The sequence below is a fragment of the Takifugu flavidus genome, chromosome 8 (genome assembly GCF_003711565.1).
Source record: "Takifugu flavidus isolate HTHZ2018 chromosome 8, ASM371156v2, whole genome shotgun sequence".
NCBI lineage: Eukaryota > Metazoa > Chordata > Actinopteri > Tetraodontiformes > Tetraodontidae > Takifugu > Takifugu flavidus.
This window is the reverse complement of record NC_079527.1, coordinates 1,736,552-1,762,324: the sequence shown is the minus strand read 5'-3', so window position 1 is coordinate 1,762,324 and position 25,773 is coordinate 1,736,552. Positions and strand designations below refer to the sequence as shown.

The window sequence follows — 25,773 nt, the reverse complement described above, 5'->3', positions numbered from 1 at the left end:
ATCTAGCAAACGTCATTTCACAGGCGATATTCCTTCAGACGCAGGTGCAGCTGGTGAACGCAGCTGGAGGTGACGTCACTCTGACAAGGCTAGGGGAGCGGGCTGGTCCCAGGTTGGTGGCTGTTCCGCCTGCCATGTACTGCCACATGCCTGACCATGAAAGTTCTGACCACCAGAATAGAGGGGCAGGTGCGTCTCAGGAGAAAGCAGCCATGTGATTGTATTTAGATATCTGTGAATTAAATGATGACCCAGACCCAACAGCATGGTCCCTCAACAAGGTACTTGGTGGCATGAGAAAATACAGATGGAGCTGGTCTGTGAGACAACGAATTTAATGCAAATTTTGTGTTTATTGAACATGTCATTAAAACTGTCAGTGAATGCTGTTTCGTTTAGAATATAAAAATGGAAAGAATTAGATTGAGAGAGAATTTAAAGCCTCTTTGCCCCTCCATATTTTTTTGAGTGCCAAGTTGAACATAGCAAATTACGATGAAATTAATTATAGAAAATTGACAGTACATGGATAGAGAAATATTTGTCAAATTTGTCATAAGAATGATCATAAATTGAGCGACAGTACATCATATTTCCCCACCAGATTGACCAGCATTACAGCAGTAAACATGCCCTCACAGACAGTTGCTATACTTCCGTACTTGCTCACGAATCTCATCCCGCACCACAGTAACATTTTCCTTTAGCTCGTCCAGTTCCAGGCGCTGCTTCTGCATCTGCTGCTCATTATTTTTTAACTTTTTTTCCAGTCCTACAAAACAAACAACAAAAAAATCAGTAAGAATTCAAATAACAATTATAAAATTTGTCAAAAATGTAGTCGAATCTAGATTTTGCTTTATTTTATCATAGTAATAAAATTACCAAGTGTGAATTAAGTGGGGGCCATAAGTGGCACCTGATCTGTGTGTGTGTGTGTGTGTATGTATGTGTTTATTTTCAGGTCATTGTCTGCCCCCAAATCAGAGTCAGTTGTTTGAGATGTTTCAGTCAGGCGGAAGGGTGTATCTAACTAATCCATCACTAGATTTCATAGAATTGGAAGGCACCTTCCTGGCCACACCCTGTAGATCCTCATCGACCTTGGTCAGATGGTCAGTGACATTCTTGGCATTTTTCAGAGCTGCAGTAGACAAACTCACTGTTCCATTGCATCCCTTACCACCACACTGGCTGTCTAAGCAAATACCAACACTGCTGTTGTCAGGAGCACCACATACCTTTAGGGAGCATATTAAGAGCTCATCACAGCACAGAAACAGCACTTATTAAAGTTAGTAATGATCTTCTTATAGCTTCAGATCATGGACTGGTCTCTATGCTGGTTCTGCTGGATCTCAGTGCTGCTTTAGATACAGTTGATCACAGCATCCTGTTACAGAGACTGGAACATGTGATTGGGATTAGAGGGAGCATATAGCTATGCTGCTATAGGCCGAGGCTGCCGGGGTCCAGAAACATGATCACCTGACAGGCCTCTGTCACCCCACTGGGAAATGGTCTCCCCTCCCCTCCCCTCCCCTCCCCTCCCCTCCCCTCCCCTCCCCTCCCCTCCTCTCCTCTCCTCTCCCCTCCCCTCCCCTCCTCTCCCCTCCCCTCCCCTCCCCTCCCCTCCCCTCCCCTCCACTCCTCTCCTCTCCTCTCTCTCCTCTCCTCTCTCCTCTCCTCTCTCTCCTCTCCTCCTCACCAAGTAGACTAGTAATGTTATTTCTTCTGTATTCATCTACAGGTATTGCCGCCTTCAGAGCATGCTGACCTACTGACCTCCGACCCCACTGACCCACACAACTCGATTCTACCGGCAGCTATTCTACCGGATTCTACTCTCCTCTCCTCTCCTCTCCTACCTATTCTATCCTCTACCTGTCCTCCCCCTTCTCCTCTCTCTCTACCCAGCCAGTCATCAGCAGGAGGGTCCCCCTACATGAGCCTGGTCCTGCTCAAGGTTTCTTCCTGTTAAAGGGGAGTTTTTCCTTGCCACTGTTGCTTATTTGGGGTCAGGCCCTGGGATTCTGTAAAGTGCCTAGAAACAATTTTGATTGTAACAGACATTATATAAATAAAGATTGATTGAGTTGTGAGCCCATGCAACCTTGCTTTGGCTCTCTTCCCCCTCAATCCCCAATGCTTTACTGACCCAACAACAAGCCACTGAGACCCATCTGGCCTGCAAATAGCTTCCTGGGTAATGTGAATCTCTCCTAGATAACTACTAGTGTCCGTATCCTGTTGTGATGCAGCATTTATTATATATAGCCAATTAAACTTTCTTGCCCCTTTTGGGATCTGGGCCTGTAGGTGAGCAATGAAGGCTCATTATGTGTAACCAAGTTGACCACATAGCTTTATTTGTTTTAAAGACAAATGGAAGCACTGGAGCCCCAAAAATCCCACAATCCTCCAGGTGCGAATACCTTATCCAGCAGATGCCACTGGTTGACTGTGCATGCGACTCTGAAGTCATATAAAGGCTCTGCTCAGCCTTTCTCATCTCTCTTAGCTTCTACATCTATTCTCTAGTCCTCTCTCCAGCTGTGGAGCTGCAGCTAGCTGTCTCAGGCAGCCTGCTAACCAAAGCAACTGTGGCCTCCTTCCCCTCCACAGATGAACAAGAGCCTGCAGAGGATTCAGCCAGATACTGCAAGACAAGTTCAATCAGCCACCAAACAAGGTTTGCAGGTTAATCTTCTCAGCAACAGGAGCCATTCATCTCACCAGGACCAAGCAAATCACCTCAAAGGAAACTTTACCACCTTTCTAAACTGGGATTGCAACTTTTCCCAGCTTGGCTCCCCCACCAGGATCACCAGCTGAAGGAGCAACATACTGGAGTGATCATCTTTCCCTCCAGCACTGGTACCACCTACTGGTCTGAGTTAAAGTCTAGCTAATGTCTGCCTGGGCTTGGTGAACTCACTCCTCAGTTGCTCTATTTTCTTGGTGGCTTCGTTGAGGAGCTCTTCAGCCTCATTTTTCATATCCAGGACCTTCTTGTTGATGTTTGTCAGGTTCCCAGACTCCCCTGCAAGAGAGCCAACCTTCTTCTGCAGCTCCTGATACCTTTTTTCAGTGTCATTGAGGCCCTGGGAGAAGACAGAATATCTTCTCATGTTGCATTACGCAAGAGACATGTCATTCCAAAATGGATTTTTTTCTATTCTAAAAGAGAAATACTTTTTTTTCTATAAAAGCCCAAACACAGTTGAAATACTTACCTTTTCCAATGAGGATGCTTGCTCTGTAGCATTGTTAGCCTGGGTTTTAGCCTCCTTTGCCATTTCTCTATTCCTCCCTGTCTTGTTCCTCAGAGCTCCTGTCGCTATGGAGAGATTGTTTAAACGTATCATAATATCCATCTGCTTATCTTCCAGTTGTGTCAGACTTTTATACATCTAAAAATCACAAAAAAAAAAGAATAAATATTTAGTCCACAATGTTATTTTTATAAATGGGTCAGGAAGAAATTGTGAAAAGCTCAATAGCCGTCAAATATTCACAACCCTTGATAGCATGCATTACCTCAGCAATCCTGGTGGCGTTGAGGTTAATGTAGACATTATGAAGAGCTTTTCTTGCTTTTTTCGCTGCCTCCTCAGACATGTCTAGTGTCTGCATGGTGTCATTGGCTCTGTCCTTTACTACCTCTGCTCGGGCCCTACAAAACACCGCCAGAATTCAGCCATCAAAACAGGAGAATGTCAGCTGTACAGTGCAGAAAATTGTTCAACTAACTAAAAAGTACAAATAAACAAATATTTCAAATATCAAAAATGCTAATAAGCAGTAAAAGGAACTCAAAAAAGGAGCAGTAAAAGAAGCTAAATAGAAGGTCTACTTAACCTGGAGCTGATTTGCTGATCTTTGAGAAACCACAGACCTTTTACTATACAATGCTGCAAAGTTAAAAAGAAAAATTGTCCTTTTGGATATTATCTTTTTTCTATTGCTTTTACAGACATATATTTGGGAACCATTGAGCAAGGCATCAAATCCACAAATGCTCACCTAGGGCGTTGGATTAATTGGCTAACTCATCCAGGTATGTATCCTTCCTTGTGTGAGATTATACTAGTAGAATTTAGACATTTTGAAACACATAATACACTTATTTACGTGTTACTTTTATATGTCTAATTTACTTTATGGTGAGGTCTTCAATTAAACTATGGTTAAAAAAACATTTTTAATGACGTCACACTGAATACATTTCACTATTAAAATACCCAGCAACACATATTTCAACAGCTGTTGGACTTCTTTTGTTGTAAACGGGAAGTCCTATGATTAGTATGTGCTTGATGTTTGATGACCACATTGATCAGGGGAATCTCAGTCAAATCCTGCATAATGGAGAGAAGGTTGAGAAGTTTCAAAGTAACATTTATCCCATACTTTGCATCTTTAGCTTGGGCAAGCAGCTCCTTGGCCTTGTTGATGTGTTGTAAACTGTGGTTCATAATCCCCTCAATGTTTGTGAGGTTGGAAAGACTGTCCTTTATCTGCGTGAGCATTTTCTCCAAAGTGGTCCTGGGCACCGGCAATTTGATGGACAAGACATGTAAAGCCACCTTCTCAATGCTACCTGGGTCTGCTCCCTCCTCTGGACAAAACATTTAAGGGACAAAAGAGAAAACTGGAGAGTAATATCTGCCATCTCGTCAGCTAAGGGTTAGTAAATCAAGAATTACGAGCCATTAATATACCCATCAGGAAATCTCTGATCTTCTTGATGAAATCTTTGAGCTTCTTGTTGCTGGTCTCAAAGTGTGTCTTCTTTTTCTGTGCTTTCTCCAGCGTATACATCACCTGGTTTTTCACATCCAGTGTCAGAGAGGCTATATTCTTGAACTGTGCACAGAAAACAAGATCAATAGCGGCCCGGCGGAAGGGTGTATCTAACTAATCCATCACTAGATTTCATAGAATTGGAAGGCACCTTTCTGGCCACACCCTGTAGATCCTCATCGACCTTGGTCAGATGATCAGTGACATTCTTGGCATTTTTCAGAGCTGCAGTAGACAAACTCACTGTTCCATTGCATCCCTTACCACCACATTGGCTGTCTAAGCAAATACCAACACTGCTGTTGTCAGGAGCACCACATACCTTTAGGGAGCATATTAATTATAGATAATTAACAATCTTCCATGAGAAAACACATTTTCTATTTTTAGACCTTCAGATGATTTTATTTTTGTGTGTCTGTCTCCAGAACACAATATCTCTGCATGACTTTAAATACTAGGGCAACATAATACTCAACAAAGGAACAATGTATTGATTTGAAAAGCTTAAACTGACCTTATGGGCCAGTTGATGAACCTTTTGGTCCAGGTCCTGGGCCTTAACCTGCAAATCTTGTATTGATTTGTTATGAGCTGCTAGATCCTGAAGAAATTTGTCCTGGCTGGCCTCCAGCAGGTCTTTAATGAGAGTGTTGGTTTTTTTGGATTCTTCAACAGGACTTTGTGCCCCTAACACAGTGGTGTTGCATTTCTCCTCAGCCTTCAGTGACTCTTCATGGTATTTCTTAACCTTCTGGAACTGATCTATCAGTTGACAAGGCAGATCATATAGTTAAAATCAATATTCACTGACACAGTGGAGTCAGAGAGGTTTCAGACCCAATTTTTCACATGGTGTCATGGTTATAATGCCCAAACTGATGCACCCTCGGTAGTGTTCTCCTATCTGCTCATTGTATCTCTGGAGGACATTATTATTATTGTTGTTGTTGTTTATGTTGTGAATAGATATTTTTATGAAGAAGTCACATTTTGGAATTTTGGATTAAATCATGACTTAAATGGTTTTCTATGAAATCATAATGTATACTATAACTAGAAAATGAGACAAGTGGCAGTTTTTTACGAAGATAAAAATATTGACTAAAACTGGGTTCACCCTCTTGGTCTGACCCCCGCTGCAACAGTTGTGGCCTTTGGCCTCTGTTAAAAGTTAAAATCTTTTTTTTCACTCCTGAACTATTTCTTCAATGAAGAAGCTCAATTTTTCTACATTTTTTAGATTTTTAAAATGAGAATATTTACAAACTAACCTTTTTTGCAATCCCACTCTTTTTTAACATAGTTTTCCAATTTTTCTCCATTTAAACCTTCATATTTTTTATACTATCAAATTACCATTGCCACATTTCAGATAAAATCATGTTGATTTAAAGTTACAGTAAGATATTTCCTTTCCTAATTGCAACGTTAAATATTTTCTATTGTGATAAACCTAAAATAAGGAGAGTGTAGATGCTACCTGCTAAACCGGAATGGTGGTACTCATTAATCAGCTGTTGTTTGTGAGCCACAGTGGCGTTGATGTCCCTCAGTTCTCTCTCCATTAGGGTCAACGTCTCCCTTAGTGTACTGTCCATTTCTCCTGTGGTGTTGAGCTCTGTGGCCACACCCATCAGATGCACATTTGTAAGGGCAATTTCAGTCCTGGGTACACATGAAAAAGGATATAAAAAATATCTAATTATTATTTTTCTACCAACACAGAACCTCTAAAGGATATCTAATAATTACCTGAGGTCCTTAATTCTCTCTCCAATTAGTTGATTGATCTGCTGACTCTCACCTAAGTGGAGCAGGTTCCTAATTTGTTCCAGCATCATCTCCAGTTTTTTGATGTGCTTGTGCCCAACTCCTGGCACCACTGAACTCTTCATTATATTCCCCACCATGTCCTCTATGTGGTCCAGGTCCCTTCTGAGCTGGCAGACTGTGTCATCCCACAGCTGGAAGCAGGGGTGACAGTGGACACATGTGGGGAAAATGCCCATGAAACCTCGAGCACATTTGTCACACTGCTTCCCCTCCATTCCTTCCTTGCATTCACATTTCCCAGTTACTCTGTCACACTGGGCCATCTCTGAGCCCAGTGGATGGCAGTTACATTCTAAATGTATGAGGAGAGAAGAGGAGCAGGATGAAGGAATGGAAGATGTAACAAGAAAAAAGCATCTGCTCATTTTGCAGTGCTTTACATTTCAAAACTTGGTTTGCCTGTGACATATGGCAACTTATCTCTGCTTATAGGTATGTTTAGTCATTTATCACCTATTGTAGTCTTTCCATCATTTATCCCCTGTTTGACCTTTATAACAGATCTATGTTGCTGATAGAGATTAGTGTTAGTCGACGTCTTTGGAAATTAAAAAAAATGTTCCTTTGTTTTCAATAAAGAGCATCTGAAAACATTAACAGTTGAAATCCCCACATCAATATATGATAACCCATTCTCAGTGTCGTTGGAGGGAAACCTGATAAGAGTATCCTGAACTTTTCCACAAGCTGAGGTACCTTGACACTGCACACGTGGGTCCCCCCAGTGAAGCTGCTCACATTCAGTGCACTGCCTTCCCCCGAAGCCTTGACGACAGTGACACTGGCCGGTGAACTGCAGCGGACAGGCAGAGAAAATCATAAACCCACCAAAAAACATCCTCCATAGGTTCATTTTGGCATCAAATATCATGATGCAAGTGTTACCATGTTGCAGTTGCTTCCCATGGAGTGATCTGGGTTACAGTCACAGGGGTCACACCCTCTCTCCTGACCGTAGTTCCAGTGGTTCGGAGCACACTGATCACAGTTGTGACCTGCAACATTCTCCCTACAAGGACAGGCTCCTGTCTGCCCATCACAGTGGCAGTGTCCATCGCTGCACTCTGACTGGTTAGTCCCAGATATCACACATGCACAGCCTTAACACATACACACATACACGCAGTGTGAAAACCAATTTGTTTTTAAATCAGATGTGTGTATGCTGTTTTCACTCACGCCTGCAGTCATGTGCCAAAGCGTTCCCGTAGTATCCCAGTTGACACTGAGCACAAGACGGGCCATCGGTGTGGTCGCGGCACTTGAGACACTGGCCAGTTCTGTGGTCACATGACTCTGGGTCCGAGCTGTCAATATTGTCGTTGCACTGACAAGCCAGGCATTGACCACTGGCTTGTTCAGGGTTGCCATAGTAACCAGGAGCACACTGGTCACAGCGGGGCCCTGAAATTTCATGCATGAGTAAAAAGGTCACAGCAACATGGAATGCTCTAAAATTAGGATTTACCACTGTAGCCTTGTCTGCAGTTACAGATGATCTGGTTAGAGGTGTGGTCAGCTTGACAAGAGTGTGCATTGAAGTGACCCAAGCTCGGGTTACCAGGGCAGGGACAAGGCCGACAATGGTCACCTGACCCAAGCACTGGATTTCCAAAGAATCCTTCCACACAACTGAGAATCAATGAGACAATGGGAATAAATCAAGATGGTGAAAGAAGCGTTGACGACAAGAGAGCCCTTCTTACCGTTCACACAGGTGTCCTGCAGTGTTGTCCCTGCAGTCTCTACATTCTCCAGTGTGGGGGTCACACAGATCTGCATGGCCATTACACTGACAGGGGCTACAGCTGGGGAAGCCCCACTGGCCGGGCTGGCAGTTTGAGCACTGCCGACCCACGGCTCCCTGTTTGCACTGGCACTTGCCCGTAACTGAGTCACAGTGTTGGTTCACAGAACCCTCTGGGTGGCAGTCACAGGCTGGAAAAAAGAACCCACGCTGCAATTTAATGCACTCAGCTGTGTTTTGCAAATCACCAATCTCTCATTCAGGATTACATATCATTTAATTTATACGTTCTACTATTTAATGTCCACAAAACGATTAGCTGATAACTGCAGTATTCCGAAATGTGGGTTGCAGGCGTAGCTGCTCTTTAGTTACTTGGTCAATAGGCAAGAAAGTGGAAGTGCGTCACAGCCCATTGTGGGTAACAGTATGCGTAAAGCACAACCCGTCTCCAATAAAGTAGCATACAAAAACCCCACAACAAAATACGTGAATGTGGCAGCTAATCTGGTGTCATTATGGTTAATTAAAAAGGTGCTGCTGAATCAAAATCTGCTTGTTTCATGCCGGAAAGTAACAGAAAAGGTTTCAGATGTGACTTTGGGATTACCACACTAGCTAGCTTTCCTTCCAAAGGTTAGCTTGATCCTTCAACCAAACTATTAATGTGGCTATTTGTGGACAGTACCAAAGTCCCCAGAGAAAACCCAGGTGCTGAGGACAGCATAAAAACTCACAATCAAACATAGAATCATCTGCTGCTATGCTTGCTCCAACCCTTATGTTTTACTTTGGACAAAATGTAATGGTTAAAAAAAATGTTTTCGAAAGAATTCCAGAAAATGGAGAGAGTATATTGTTTTTCTAAATACAGTCAATCCCTACAATAATAACAATTTTTTTTGTAAATTTAGGCCGCTGTTTGCAGAGAAACACAATTGTATACTAGATCGTTTAGATATAAATGGTAGATTTATCTTTTCTTGAGATAAGTTACAGTACAAAATATACAAATATCCAAAATACTCCAAACTCACCAATGCAGCCATTCACTCCAAACCCATAACTTCCTGGGGCACATTGGTCGCAGTGCTGGCCGATTACATAGGGTTTACAATGACACTGGCCTCCCACTTTACTGCACTCACTACTGAGGGAGCCTTGAGGATTACAATGGCAGGCTGCAAACAGAGCCAGGACAACACAATACACTTATATGAAAGGTCAAAAGGTCAAACTCTGTATGGCTTCAGCATTCACAGTCCACTTACGCAGGGCACCACCATGTATGATGGAGGAAATACTGCAGATGAGTTTGGAGCACATCTCTGCCAGAGCAGGCATTGGTGTGACCAGGAAGGAATCCATACACATGTAATGAATCATTTCCTGACGCCGCTGCTCTGCCTCAGGCTCATAACCATGGAAACCTGGAAGCTCCGTGTATTTGGGAATGAGAACCAACTATCGGGGCAAAGAAACAAAGTTTTAAATAAAACCTTTTAATGCTGTATAAACCATAAATCCTGAAGCACTGAAAGCTCTATTACTGACAAACAGTAGCATCAATGTAGTCACTAATCTTTCAAAATCATCATTATGTCAATGAAAAAAGCATGAAGAAGTTTAATTGTACTACCCAATCTGCATAATATATTGGTATTAGATAATCAATATGTTAATGCAAAGAGGTAGATGTGAGAGCAACCTGGGCTTTCACAACTCCCCAGCAGATGGATCGCCTCCATCCCAAACAACATTCTAATTTAGTACTTGATTTAAAATCTCAACCAAATCCAACAGCCATAATTTCCTGTTGGATTTCCTTGCTTTCTAGAGCCTTGCATTTTCGACAGCGATTATAAACCCGAATAAGATGGATTTTAGGCAATAATAGTATTATCTCACCGAGTCAATTAGAATAAAGGCAGTGAGGTGTCTGTATGAGACGCCATGGCGCTGGAACCTGATAACAACCACATAGCGATTGCTGGGCTCGAAACAGAAAGGTCTGGGCATCTGCACAAATCTACAGAAGCAGATATCAGAAAAACACAGAAAACATGAAGGTGAATGAAAACTACCAGGATTTAAGGGGCAGTGTAGCTCTAAAGTACAACCATCACAGTTCTATCTCAAATCATTTTCAAATCAATTTTAGTAAAAAAAAGATCTACAACCTAATTTGTATTTGAGAGTAATTCAATATAATTCTTAATATTATTTTCTGTGATTGCTGAATTTTTATATAATAATTGTATACATTATTTACCTATTCATTAAGGTTCCCTAGGTTCAGGACACCAGACAAGTAAGGTAAATTTCCAAATCTCCAGGTGAAAGGAAGGCTATTATCTGACTCAGCAGTTCCCAAACTGCAGTCCCCCCTCACGGGGGCGCCAGATATCCTAGCAGGTGCGCCAGAGCTTTCTCTGTTCTGGGGTTGTGAGGTTATATTAAATTATAATTTGTGACTATTATAGTCAAAAAGTCCCAATAACACACAATTGGAAATTCCTTATAAGCTAAGTTAAAACATATTTGTGGTCCAAATCTTTCTATGCTATTGCTATTGAAACTTCAGTCAGTCTCATCACATCAGAAAGCTAGCAGCTAGCCTTCATCTTACTGCTTTCCTGCTCTAGCATGAAACAAAAATGGTATCCAAAAAGAAAAGAAAACCATATAGTGATAGTTGCTTCAATTTTGGTTTTTGGTCTGACTTCAAATCTGCTGTGACTCTTCAGAATGTTAGAACTCCTATCACCAAATCATTGGTTCAAAAACAAATAAAATACCACAAGAGGTCGGGGAGTGCGTGGTAATGTCGAGCAGACAGGCAGGGGCAGCTTTTGTGCTCTGTAATCTTTTGTCATATCTACACTGGAAACGTTAAACAAACATTTTAGAGGATGTTAAGATAGGATTCCACACAGCTGTGTGTACACCCTACTAGCTTTATGTACCTTTGATGGTGTGGCAGGGCCGCAGTGTAGAGCTGTTCTGTTGGAAGAAGGTTTCCACACCGGAGACTGGAGGGCAACAATACAGACGTAACACTTACCACAGCCTCCCAGTCCTCTGTAGACTACACACACACACACACACATGCAAATATGGAAAGTTTATTCTGAAAGATCATAGCAAATCAAAAACACCTGAAAATCACCCACCTCAGGTTCATAGCGGATCATGATGTCATACTCCATTGCATAGGGAATGTTTTCAATTGTGAAAACTAAGCCGGCGCCATCTTTGACCCGGGCAAATCCAGGTCCTGTCCAGGACACCATGCGGCCTAAGCTGCGTTCTCTGTGAACGGTTGTTACATCGGGCTACATGGACAAAAGCGGATGTTGTTATCCAACAAAACAAACAAACAAAAAATAATGACAACAATAAAAATCATTCCGGCGACTGGCTAATGGAGAAGGGTAGTAAATGGATTAAAAACAATTATTGTTATTATTATTATTAGGAATCAGCAGTTTTAGAAGGAACAACAATAAATGACATTATTAATACTGTTATTATGATAGTGTAGACAGGATAATATTTAATGTATAGTACTGTCTGTTGAAGCTGGCGAATACGTCTCAGTGCCACTCGCTGTTGCCGCAAGCTGGTTATGTGTCTGTGGTAACGGTGTCTCCTTAGCTGGTTACTAAGGTGCTGAACACAGTCTGTCTCCGCTTGAGGACGAACTTTTCCCTGTGTGGACAAGAGAGGAAGGTTAATGCTTGACACAGAACATCTAAATGAGGGTTCTGAGTGTGAAGTGAAGTGAATCAGAGCAGAAAAAAATCACAATATACTGAAAACTACCAGAGCGATATGCCCTGTCTCACTCCCCGTGTATCATGAATTGGTTGTGACAGTTTTTTCTCCCTGCTATTGTCCGCCATTTTTATAGGTCATGTAAACTATAGGGATCAAGTTCTTCTTAGAAAGACAATATGTTGCATTGTTGTTACATTACAAAGCGTTGGTCTTTTAAGGCCCAAACTACTACACGCTACTGTAATCATTTTCCATCATCAGATCCGTCAGATGCACTAACACATTAGATGCTAGGAAAATGTATCTATTAGCATGAAGAGGCAACATTTCCAATCCAAAATATCCAAGAAACAGAGTCTAGAAACTTCCCACCTGCACTGTGCAACGTAAGTACAGTACAGGTAATTCTACAGTCTGAAACCTGCGGCCCGGGGGCCAATTGCGGTCCCTGGAACAATATTTTGTTGCCCCCTACTTGATATCAAAGCTTGGTGTTTGTGCAGCCCAGGCCCACCTGCGGCCCACCTCATGCACCCGCTTGAGTCGTTGCCCAGAGCGTTTTATTTTTCTTAATTCCTTTGGGCTACCATAGTTTAGGCTCATGACAACAAGAATTAGCCATTTTGGTCACTTCAAATGTGTTTTTGGAGTGTCACCAGTGTTTTGGAGGGCACCGAGTGGCGCAGCCCAGCCTCACCCAGACTCTACCTCCCCATGTAAGTGGAGTTGAGTCTGTTCTAAAGGGTTTTGAACATGTGTTAGTTTTTCATGGTTTTTCACATCCATTAAACGGGTGCATAGAGGAAGAAAATAGTTGGAATTAGTATTGTAACAAAAAAATGTGATACGCTGAGCGTGCAAGCAACAGTACTGCGCTCACCGGTAGTGTGTGGTCTCCAGGGGAATGTCCAATGGCGTCTTCAGCCTCGTATTTATAGTAATCCAAGGGGGCACAGAAAAAACCAGACTGGACCGTTGAACACTGTCGGCCAGTCAGATGCTTCCTGCAGTCACACTGGCCATTCTCCATCATGCACCTTCAAATCAGATTAGCATGTTTTATTGTTATTATTTCTTCTTATTATTATCTTATTTTTTCTTATGCTATTGTCTATTGTCCTGTCATTGGATGGATATACCTGTTATTGACGGCTCCACCAAAATCACAGTCACACGGTCTGCAGCCAGCCAAATCATTGCTGAGGCCCCAGTATTCAGGCTGCAGGGACGCACAGCACACGAGTGAGGCTTTCGTTTTCGTATGATATTCTAGTGGAGCTAACTATTTGTTAACATTTCACAAAATATAAAAGATCATATTTAAATAAGAAAGTGATGAATGACTGAGAATTCATATAATCAATACATATAATAGAGACAAATTGTCTTTTTAAGTAATGCACCATACTTCTCAGATTGTATAAATTTTAACAAATATTGAAAGTCCTGATGGTAGCATCACCCATGCCATTAATTTCATGTCGACAGTTTTTCTTGACTTTTGTTTTTGTTTTTGCCACAATAAACACCCCGATCTACCATAGGTCTGCATGTATCGAAAAACATGCAAACTTGATAACGCATGCAAGCTGATCTGTTAACACTGAAGATCGCGTCCGTCAACTGAGTAAAAATAGCAGCGCAATTTAGTAACATGATGTGATTCATCAGACATGAAACTGACTGTGGTTGCTGTTTCTGCACGTTTAGCCCATTTAAAGCAGCTGCTAACTGGCACCATGTGAAGCACAAATGGCCGTTATGGCAAAGGAGGCACAGGTGCAATGACAGACGACAAGATAATCTGTGTGTGTGTGTGTGTGTGTGTGTGTGTGTGAACATATTTAGAATGTCACAAAAACGGATAATAGAGCCATATTGTCTATGCAGCAAAGCTTGAGCCGCTGGATGACCTCAGAGCTAATCTGGAGACAGATTTGGAGTCCCAAAAAGCAGCCATATCTTTTTTGTGTGCCTCCATAGTGACCTGCGGCAGCACACGCAAAGTCTCATTTACTTTTTAGTTTACTCATGCAGTGAACACTTGTTATTTGGGATTTTAGTAGATCAGGCTGTGTGTGCACGCTAATTAATAGCTATGTCTGTAAAAATGTAATAAGAAATTTTTAAAAAGACTTGTCTTTTAAGAGTTGCTGACCAGGCATTGGTTGCAGTAGCGGCCAGTCACGTATCGTTTGCAGGAACAGTCCCCACTTATCTGATCGCATGGAGTTCCCATCACAATGATCCCATGAGGGTCACAATTGCAAGCTAGATTCACACACACACACATGCAGATGATGTACATTTATATTCCAAATGCGAGATACAAGTTAGCCTCTTTCATTATTGTCCAAAAGTTGTAAGAAAAGTAGTAAGAAATTGAGTCATACATACATTCACAACCACGGGGGTTGTTTTGGCTCAGCCCATAATAACCTTCCTTGCAGTCATCGCAGCGCATGCCTCTGACATTGACTTTGCAGCGACACTGCCCAGCAATCATTCCTAAACTCAGATCAGTGTGGCTGTCACACACACCCCCCTCCACCGAACCCACAGGGTCACAGTCGCAAGCTTGAGGTGCAACGACAAGGGTGTCAAGGAGAATAGTGCTTAAGTTTAAAGCAACATTTCTTAAACTGCACAAGGAGATGCAACGTGCAATTATTCCCAACTCACCGACACACACTTGTGGGTCCCTGACATCCCTGTTAGGATCCTGGTAATAGAAAGGTTTACACATTTCACAGTTGCGTCCCATAGTGTTGTGCAAGCAGTCTTCACACACGCCTCCGCTGCTGTTCGCTGTCGCCAAGTATAATGCCATGTCAAAGCGACACTTCTTTGAGTGGCCATTGCAGTTGCATTCTGAACAAAAGGCAAAAAAATAATCAATTTGTTTTAGAATTTTGAAAGTATGCAGCATAAAAAATGTGAATAATTCTTGCTGCATTGCCTGCACAAACACAGCCCACAGAGCCCTCCCTAACCCATAGGTCAGTCATCCTTGATGTTATTGACATCGTGCTAAATCAAGCTGCATTTAGTCCGCACGGTCACCGACAGGAGAGCTTTGGCTCACCGACTGTAGTCTAATTATGTGTGTTGTGGTGCCAGAGATTCCAAGGTGACTTTTGGCTTTATGAAGTAACCTTGATCGGTCATGTGGATTGTTTAGTTCATCTAAATCTACTTTTACAACTGAGTCCATCAGTACATGATACCATAAAGAAATCTTAGCAGAATAATGAATGCAAACTGTTAATACAGAAATAAACAGAGGTTTTAAAAAATCATATCAATCAAAGTCACAGCCCCACCTTTGCAGGTGTGTGGGTTCTCTGACTCAGCTGGTCTCCAGGGCAGGTCATTATGGAAATCTTTGCAGCGTTCACAATTCAGACCTTCTGTATTATGCTTACACTGACAGCGTCCATGGATCTAGCCAATTAGAACCAGGTGGTGATGTTAGCATAGAAAAGCTGACTCGGCAATTTAATAAGACATCGTCTAATGATAAGACCTCAAAAGTATTATTATAGCTGGCGCCAGCTCACCATGCCACTCTCTCGGGCATCCACTCCTGGAACTGGAGCACATTCTGAAGCATGTCCATAGCAAAAGCAGCTTCCTCTGACTACCAGCTCAAAAATGGCATAGTAATATTTCTGCAGGACATCTGAGCGTCGGTCCAGGAGGTCATCTCCAAGGGTGTTGAGCTTGGTAAAGTTAATACGCAAGTTGGTGATACGCAGCAGTTCTGTTAACACACACACACACACACACACACACACACACACACACACACACAAAGGGGAAAATTAGACATTCATCACAAACCTGCACTGCCAAGAAAAATTAAAGGAACACATCAGATCTCAATTTGAAGTCAAAATCATAATATAAGGCTTTGGCAACATCTCAGGACATAAGAGTGGGCACTGTGATGTACTGTGGCCAGTGAGTCAAAGAGACTTCCCAGCCCTGTCTCTTAAATGCATACCTAGTGAAACTAGTGTACCAACCTTGGATGTCCAAGCTGTAAGGGTCTTTCACCTGAATGGCTGGATCTAACACCTTATAAATGACCTTAGAATACATGAAATGGGAGAAAGAGAAGGCAGAAAGATTCGATTTGAATGGGTTAACCAAAGGACATCCTTGGAACATGGGTTCTCTATGCCCCAAATTGTCTTTGTCCAACAGTGACTATCAACAAAATGACACATTTCTTTCAGAGAAAAACAAAACAAAAAACCCCAAAGATCTCTGGCCCAATTTAATACATTCTTTAAAATAAAGCATAAAACCTTAAGTTTCCTATTGTAACACGGAAAAATGAAACGTCACATGAAAAGATCTGCTTATGGTACACAAGCAACATTAGCTACTATTATTTACTGCGTATGACAATACACAAAGGGGTATAATGAACAATCTTTTTCAATTTTTGAAGTAAAAGAAACCATTCAAAGCAGGAGCTACAGTGTTGGGGTTCTAGGTTGTGTCTGTCTTTGTCCTGCAGGGGGTGGAATGGAGCACAAGTGGGTGCAGCTAGCACTGCAGGCATGCGCACCTGTAGGCAAATTACATCTTGTTGCCTATTTAAGCAGGTTGTGCCTGCCTGTCAGTGCCAGGGTGTCTGTTTGTCTTGTGAGGTTGTTTGTTCATCTTCCTTGTCATGTGTTGGTGTTCTGCGTTTCCTGGAGGGCCGCCCCTGCTCCCTGTTTCCTGGAGGGCCGCTCCTGCTGCCTGTTTCCTGGAGGGCCGCTCCTGTTCCCTGTTTCCTGGAGGGCCGCTCCTGTTCCCTGTTTCCTGGAGGGCCGCTCCTGTTCCCTGTTTCCTGGAGGGCCGCTCCTGTTCCCTGTTTCCTGGAGGGCTGCTCCTGTTCCCTGTTTCCTGGAGGGCCGCTCCTGTTCCCTGTTTCCTGGAGGGCCGCACCTGCTCCCTGTTTCCTGGAGGGCCGCTCCTGTTCCCTGTTTCCTGGAGGGCCGCTCCTGTTCCCTGTTTCCTGGAGGGCCGCTCCTGCTCCCTGTTTCCTGAACGGCCGCCAATGCTACCTGTTTCCTGGAGGGCCGCTCCTGTTCCCTGTTTCCTGGAGGGCCGCTCCTGCTCCCTGTTTCCTAGAGGGCCACTCCTGCTCCCTGTTTCCTGGAGGGCCGCTCCTGCTATCTGTTTCCTGGAAGGCCGCTCCTGCTACCTGTTTCCTGGACGGCCGCCCCTGCTCCCTGTTTCCTGGAGGGCCGCTCCTGTTCCCTGTTTCCTGGAGGGCTGCTCCTGCTCCTTGTTACCTGGAGGGCCGCGTCTGTTCCCTGTTACCTGGAGGGCCGCGTCTGTTCCCTGTTCCTGGAGGGCCGCTCCTGCTCCCTGTTTCCTGGACGGCCGCTCCTTCTCCCTGTTTCCTGGAGGGCCGCTCCTGCTCCCTGTTTCCTGGAGGGCCGCTCCTGCTCCCTGTTTCCTATTGGGCCGCGTCTGTTCCCTGTTCCCTTGGTGCTATGCAGTCCTGGAGGGCTGCCCTCATGTTCTTTGTGTGCCCCCCCCCTCCTGTAAATAAAACCTGTTGACCATTTTACCACTGGCCTGCGTTCGGGTTCTGTTTAACCCTGTTTCGTAACATACAGAAAAGGATAGTGCTAATTTAGCACCATCTATTAGTTGCCTTGTTAATGGCATTGCAAAATGTATATTGCTGCACTATTTTTCCCCAGCATCTTATTTCTTACCTCTCCGTTGGTGGAGGGTTCAATATCAGAGTAGCGCTCTTCACAAATGATGTCATTGATGTGGCGCAGAGAATTTGCAGGGATGCCAGGAAAAGTTCTGGTGCAGTTTGAGGCAAAATAGCGGTAGGGACGCCATGTGCGACCAAAATCAGCTGAGCGCTCGATGATCATTGCTGCAGGCCGGAAAGTCTGGAGAAAAAGGGGTTTAAACACATGACTCGGTCCACTGCAGTTGTATGTGATGTTTGGGCACATCAATATAATGCTGCACCTGCCTAGAATGTTTTACTCAACCCCAGTCACACCTGCTTCTCAGCCTGTTACGCCTCTCGTGAAGACCCCGCCTGCATAAATGCAGCCTTGATTCATTCCCTCTTTGCCAGACTTTCCTGCTGACATGCTTTTGTGGTTTGGACTCAGCTTTAACATCCTCCCCTTGTTTCTTTCCAGTTGAACAAAGCAGCTGCCACGACTGCCAAATTTGCCTGTTGCAGTCTTGATTCCCATCTGTCCATGGCTGCTTTGTCCCCCCTGTCATCACACCCTATTCTCAGAGCCTTTGGTGGGCCGCAGCCACTATCTGCCTGCTTCCTGTTTACTCAGCCTGTGTGCTGCCAGCTCACCTGCTGTTAACGCAACTGAGTGACTAATGAAATTTGTCATTATCATTTGGGTCTAATCACACACACACACACACACACACACACACACACACACTCACACACACACACACACATGTAAATACCTTAAACTTGATTATTAGATGTGTAAAGTGGAATTCAGCCTCCAGGTTTAGTCTAATGCTGACATTCTCTTGTCCTGTGGTAGAAATAAGGTGAAACACATATACCATCCACATTTAAGAGTGACAAAACACACTCAGCCATACATGACAGCAGATAAAAGATATTTTCTACAGATAAAGAAATAGAATCCAAAAACAGGTGATATTCATCATTTGGTTGATTCACAGACCTACCATTGACAGATTGCCACCAGGTTTCATCTTCATTGCTGTCCATGAGGTAGATCACGTTGTCTATGCGGTGGCTGTTTCGGTGATTATAAGGGTCATAGCTGTGCTGAGAATTACACTCGAAACACTTGTCTGATTCCTGCCAAGGCAGAGGACAAGGTGGTTGGGATAGAAATAGATGGCATGTCAACATAAAACATATATATCTACCTACTCATTGGAGTCCCTACCTGGAGGTGACTGACAATACAGTACTGTTCTGGCCCATGTAGGCCACAGGTGGAAGTGGTAGATAGGTTGGCAGCTCGTCCAATCAAAAGGTTTCCGGTGGCAGGATAACAACCTCCTTCTGCACAGCCGTGAAGGCCTGATGGCTCCATTTGCCCAAGAACAACGGCAGCTAAAATTAGAGGCAGAGAAAGCAAGAATAATGGTCAAAATGCCCATATTAATAATCACCTGTTGTTATGATCTCAAACACTCCTTTAGAGGTTATGGAAATATACCATATATGATCACATGGGACTTCAATCGTGTACATTTGACAGACACTCTGTTTAGGTTTTTAAGAAAATGTCGCTGAGGCTAGGATTAGCATACCGAGCCATCCCCACCAAAATTTGCCTCTCCATGACATAGCCCTCATGCTGGTCCATTCTGTGCCCGTCCAAGAACATGTGGGGGCTTTACACACTGCCGCCAGTGTCGGAGCTTCAAGAGCCACCATGCACAGATGCATCAAGAACATGGAATACAAGTGTCTCACTTCTTGTGTTGAGCCTCTTTTCAACTGAAATCTAACCTTGACTAAATCTGAAAAGGACGGAACTGTTGCTCAATTATTTAAAGTCCTCTTTTCAGGGACAACTATTTTCATTTCATTTAAGGTCTCAGAGTCTAGAGGCAGAATGGAGATGCTCAAAATCCCAGCCGCTGGAGCTCCAGTGTAAAGTTAGTGATGTTTGGGAGCGATGCTATCTGAAAGTGGAGCTCTGTGCTTTATCAGGTTCAAGGCCAGTGTAGCCATCTATCCGGAGGTTATTGAACACTTCATACCTCATTCTGCTGATCAGCTTCATGCAGAAACTGACTTCATTGTCCAGCTGAACGTGACACCTGTCCCCATAGTCAAAATGATAAATACCTGGTTTGAGGACCGTGAAGTTGCTGTGCAAACTCGTCTAACCTAAATCTCATAAAGAATCTCTGTGCAACTATGAAGAGGAGGTTATGGGACACCAATATAGGATATGGGACACCAATCAGAGCTCCCTGGGCTTCCACAACACCTCAGCAGTGCCACAGACTGATCACCTCCATACTACATTGCTGCTGTCATTCATGCAGAGCCTGAACCAAGTATTGAGGCATATTCAATACTTTTGAGTCTGCTGTTCTTACATATTATTCCAGTCTTCTCAAATGCTGACTTTAGGGTTTTCATTAGCTGTAGAACGTAATGATCAGACTCCAAAGTGAGTAATAAATCTGTAGGATAAATGAGTTCCACTTTTGCAACTACTGAAATGAATCAATCTTTTGATGATATTTGAATTTTTGGAGATGCATTATTAATAGACACATGCTAAATGTATGTCATAAGATTCACAGGTTATTTTGATACAACCAAAAAGTGTAATGATATATGTCTCGGGCACAACGTGATGTTGACTTATAATATTAAATATGCATTTGTAAATAATTTGATTTGCAGTTTCTACTCACCCAGCATTAGGCTCAGATAAACAGCCATAATAGGCTGCATGGATACGGGTCTGTCCTGCTGGAAGAGACACAATTAATCAATGAAAACACTTATATAGGCTGTGAAAATGCTTCTCTCACTCTTCTCTCTCTTCTCTCATTCTTATTGTATATGTATATATATACACACACACACACACACACACACACACACACACACACACACACACCAGAGGCTGATATAGCAGAATGATTCCTGGGATCATGATACAGTGTCAACAAAGAAACTGGGAAAACTTTTAAACAATTGTCAATTTTAGATTGTGAGAGACCAAACAAACCCCAAAAAAATCTCAAGGTCTAATTTTATTGTGAGCTGTAACTCCCAAAGAATCCATATGTAGATCGAGCTTCTCCTGCTTTGTTAATCATCAAATGTTAAACTAAACAGTCTTCTACTCATCAGAAGTTAAGCATTAGTGACAAGCAATCCTAGTTCTTTACTTACGCAACCACAGGTCACCTTAATCTTCTCTCTCACAGCTGTCCCTCTTATTCTGAAGACAAGTTACTCCTTGTACATGTGTGCGAGTCAATAACTATATTCAAGTGTGCAAGTGTTCAGGCTGCAGAGTGTATATTTACGCGTGCATGCACATGTCTGGCTTATATGCCCCAGAATGTGTAAAACAAACTTGAAACTGATGGGAACGATGTGAAAAAAAGAGGAAATGCAGCCAGCCAATGGGATCGTGTACTGTGTGGGGGCACCCATCCCATAGTTTCTAGCCTCCCTATCATTCCCTCCATTTCACTCTCCCCAGCTTGTGACTGGGCTGAATGGAAAGCTATTCTTATTCTAATTCCTCTGTCACTGCCACTGCCTGAAAGAGGAAAATAGTCTCCAGGGCTTTGGAATGCACCACCCCTATGTTTTTTTCTGGTGAAAAGTAAAGCATTTAAGAGGCAGAGGAGGTCAGAGTGAGAGAGAGGGAGGGAGAGAGGGAGAGGGGAAAGGAGCGAGGGAGAGGGAGGGGGAGAGAGGGGGAGAGAGTGAGTGAGGCAGAAAAAGAGAGAAGGGGAGAGAGAGGGGGAGAGAGAAGGGGAAAGAGAGGGGGAGAGAGGGAGGGAGAGGGGGAGAGGGAGGGGGGAGGCAGAGAAAGAGAGAAGGGGAGAGAAAGGGGAGAGAAGGGGAGAGAGAAGGAGGGAGAGAGAGGGGGAGAGGGAGGGGGGAGAGCGAAACAGAAACAGAAAGTTATGGGGCGTGCTGGCATGAACTTTACTAAACAGTTGCATAGCTTGTTGCCAAACCCAGATCTGCTTTAAAATGATCAGTAACATTTTGAATCCATTATTAATGATCAAGTATAATTTAGAATAACTGATCAATTATAAAATGGGCAGGGAAACTGTGAGTTGTGTACAGTGTCGACTTATAATTTTGACTGCCTATCTATGAAAAATATAATGACATCATCTATTATGTCCATAATAGAAGCATGTCTTTGATCTATTGTACTGTGTCTCCTTCTCATTCATCTGCATTTCCCCACTGACATGTTGGTATCTCCTACTTATGAAGAGCAAAAAACCATCCTGTCAGTCTCATACCCTGAAGACCAGCAGGGGCCCAGAATAGAACTAATAACCCTGATTCCATTGGATGGACCACTCTACCACCTGAGCAGCAGCCCTCCAACCTCTGTCAAATATATAATCTGGTACAGATAAACTGTAGGAGCGAACAAAGGAATCTTTATAACCACAGCTCTCAGACCTTTGAACTCCAACACCGAGGGAGAGGCATACCTTACAGGATCAATTGGTCACTGCAAATTATGGAAGATTGTGCTGACAAAGGATTCCTATGTGGTATTGTGTTAATTATGTATGGTACACGTTCTTGAAGGAAATTGTTTGCAGGAATGGACAGGGAAAGTATTAAATAATAGTGTTAAATAAATTCATCTGAATTTTTAATTAAACATACCAAAAGTTCAAGCCTTGGTGCGGTCAAAACATGGAAGGTGTTCTAGTAGAAGGCAGAGGTGTCAGGACACCTAAAGAGCACTGTCAAGGTACCCTTGAGCAAGGTATTGAATCTCCAAATGCTCACCCAAAACCCTGAAATGAACCCCTCCAAAAGTGACTCATTCAGGGACATTCCCTGCCTGGGATAGGCTCCAGCACCCTCCCCGAGAGCAGATATAGCAGTCAAGAAACAGAAAACATGCATATCTCAGCGTATTTCTTTTAGCCATTTTATATATGTCCATATATATTGAAGGTTTCTGTCTTTTCTCTTTAATGCATACCAACATGATCAGAGAGAGAGAGAACAATAGAAGGACATTATCCAAACATGTTGAGCAGTAAACTAAGAGGGAGTTCAATGCCACTTCAGTGTTAGCTCAGATAAAGCCAAGCACTCTAACATTCTTCAGTTCCCATATCTGTGATCTGAAAAACGCGATTACCCAGACTTCGGATTTTATGTGCACATCAAAGAAAGTTTTACAGTGTTTTCAACCAACAGACTACAATCTGAGACCCCATGGGAAACTGTTGTTGGGCTAGGTGGGCTAGTAAATCAACTCAGATCATTCCGGTTAGTTAATGGAGGAAGTAGAATGTTTGCTTTTGCAACATTTTGCTTCTGGCAAAGTCTTTGACAGAATTCCATGTTCATACATGGAAGACACAACAGTGGGTACTTTGGGTTTCAGTGTCCTGCTCAACAATGTGTCAACATCAAATGTGCAGAAATCTGGAATCCATCCAGCAATTTTTTAACCACAGTACCACTTGAGCGACCCAAATTACATAAAACAAAATTACTACTTTAGTGAAGTAGTATTCAAATACTTTATTACTCTGTACAAAAGGCAACAAACACTTTAATTGGGTAACTTGTTGAATCTAATATGTGTAGTTCAATTTAAATTTCCAGTAAATGTTGCTGTCTGGAATATATTTCTTATATGCTGAGGAGTTTGTAACACTAAAAATTGTTGTCTTCATTAATGTTGAGCAGAGACGTCTAGGAGTGATGGACCATAGGTGAGAGTTGACATTACAAAAACTATTTATCTTGAGTGGATAAGGAATGATGGATTCACAAGGAATCTTATATGTAGTCATGTTAGCCTCCCTCTTTACGCTTCCATCATTGAAGACAATATTCAATTTTAACAAAAGGAAATGTTCTATGTGATCAGTAGAAATGTAGAGCTCACACAGACAAATAAAATCTATGATGTGTGGCCTGAAAGTCTCAGATTCCCCAGTGTTCTTCTTTAGCCAGCTGACTTATATATTTAAAAAGAATACTGTGTGCTGTCATTCAGAGGTAATCACAATCCAAAGGTCACCCCATCACTAAGGTTGGAGAGCAGAAACTGCTGTTTAACGGTGATGATAGTTGTCAAAGTTGTGATTAGTTGTGATCGGCTCCTCTTTATTTTAAGGGTTCGTGTCATTGATCCAAGGACAAGGACCATGAGAACAGGTCCTCAACAAAGATATAATGTCCTTGACAAGATATGAACAAGCCTAAACTTTTGCTTGTTGACAAAACTGGACAATGACAAAGCTGTTTGTGGATTGCACTCCAGAAAGTATTTCCTTCTTAAGCTGCGTGTCAGTGAAAGGTATTGTCCTTCATCTGCAGCAGATATAGTCGATGTCCTTCACTCCACTTCAGATTGTAAAGGAGAGCCGCGCTTCTTATTCTGGTAGGATCATCTGAACCAGTGTCGCAAATCTACTTTTTAGCCATCCCAAGTAAACAAATTTGTGTGATTGAGAAACCAGGTTAGTGTATATAAGGCAACTTTCATTCCAAAACCAGATCGCTCCAAATTTACTGTAATGCCACTAAATGCTAGTGTTGTTTCCCAAGAAAATCAATAGGACAAGTGGTTAAATTTCCCCTAAAATTTGATTAATCTCTTTTTTTTAAATGCTAATCAGTTATTGATCAGTCCATTCCATCCCAAATGCCTGTTTTGTCTTTCTAACAACATTACATAAAATAAATCACTGTTGTATAAATAATCTACAAAATACTCACAATCAAATTTCAATTTGTCACTATATACATGTGATTTCTTGTTTAAACCTTTAGTTAAGTTAAGAAATGCCAAAAAATGTATATGTATGTGCACTATTTGTGTAAAATGGTCTAGATTTAAAGTTTTCAACACAATAAATGAAAGAAATACATTAAAATACATTTGATTTTATAAGACACGGATCATTTCCAAATGCTACTTTGCTTGATTTATGCAAAAGTCTGATGGGCCACCAGAATGTAGTTTGCCTACCTACAACACTAATGTAAAATATTTGTGTGTGGGGGGGCTTACAAATCCAAAAGTGTATTAGTTATGAACTTCCCAGCCCCTGCAGTAAACCCACACTAGAGCCTTTCATAGCAAATTGCGTCTCATATATTGAGAAAGGTGGAGAGACCATAGAAAAGATGTTAACTTACTCTGGACTCTTCTGTGGCTTCTTCAGTTTTTAGACAAGCGCAAACTTTCACCTGGAAAGGGTTGTCCCTCGCTCTGTCGTAGTGCAGTGGAGAATTCAGCCTGGCAGGTGGGAGGAGTCAGTGTCCAGCCAGCTTCAATGGCCAACAGGAGCGCAGAAAGCCCCTCCCAAAGTAAAGAGCATGCCCACTGTTGTTGAGGTGAAGACGGCCTGTTTATTAGAGACACAAGATGCGAAAAAGAATACCTTTTCTCTTCCTAGATATAAGACAATTCCCAAATATTTTATTGTAGGTATCTGCAGATAGATAGATAGATAGATAGATAGATAGATAGATAGATAGATAGATAGATAGATAGATAGATAGATATAGATAGATAGATAGATAGATAGATAGATAGATAGATACAATAGGAAGATTCCAACATTAAATTAACATGTGAATGTTGATCAAATGGAAACATTAGCAATAGTATGAGAAAAACAAGTATCACTGCATCATGACATAAGGAGTTTCTACATCTTGTGTAGTTTGAAGGAATGACAGAATGATACTTTATGATCATTGTGTGAGGCAGTATTTCCCTGTAGACACATGGATATATACAGCAAGACGTAAATGGCGCACTGCACATTATATTAAAATAAAAGTCAACCAGAGGACATTGGTCAATTATTCTGTGGAAGAACAAAACAACAATAGC

General features: G+C 42.5%; 1 protein-coding gene across 5 annotated transcripts; it reads right to left on the bottom strand.

Annotated features, from left to right (window-relative positions):
- Positions 1–333: 333 nt before the first annotated feature.
- On the bottom strand, positions 334–25,217 carry lamb2l (laminin, beta 2-like). 5 transcript variants are annotated; one of them, XM_057040752.1, is made up of 35 exons: positions 25,071–25,217; positions 20,597–20,651; positions 19,102–19,271; positions 18,875–19,010; positions 18,641–18,714; positions 17,896–18,084; positions 16,198–16,261; positions 15,730–15,932; positions 15,493–15,613; positions 14,852–15,040; positions 14,567–14,746; positions 14,328–14,440; positions 13,309–13,388; positions 13,050–13,206; positions 11,960–12,100; positions 11,563–11,724; positions 11,356–11,477; positions 10,298–10,418; positions 9,661–9,853; positions 9,427–9,570; positions 8,349–8,580; positions 8,111–8,274; positions 7,822–8,046; positions 7,528–7,742; positions 7,339–7,435; positions 6,562–6,934; positions 6,290–6,474; positions 5,324–5,571; positions 4,958–5,128; positions 4,725–4,869; positions 4,414–4,621; positions 3,541–3,676; positions 3,237–3,413; positions 2,939–3,104; positions 334–772 (listed from the first exon to the last, which is right to left on the bottom strand). In XM_057040752.1, exons 2-35 carry the CDS (start codon positions 20,634–20,636, stop codon positions 636–638), a joined length of 5,478 nt encoding a protein of 1,825 aa, XP_056896732.1. In that variant the 5' UTR covers positions 20,637–20,651; positions 25,071–25,217; the 3' UTR covers positions 334–635. The 5 variants fall into 5 exon arrangements, with proteins under 5 accessions (XP_056896732.1, XP_056896731.1, XP_056896735.1 ...); XM_057040751.1 differs by having other exon boundaries at positions 20,597–20,654; positions 25,071–25,210; XM_057040755.1 differs by lacking the exon at positions 25,071–25,217 and adding an exon at positions 21,084–21,377 and having other exon boundaries at positions 20,597–20,654.
- Between the last annotated feature and the right edge of the window lie 556 nt (positions 25,218–25,773).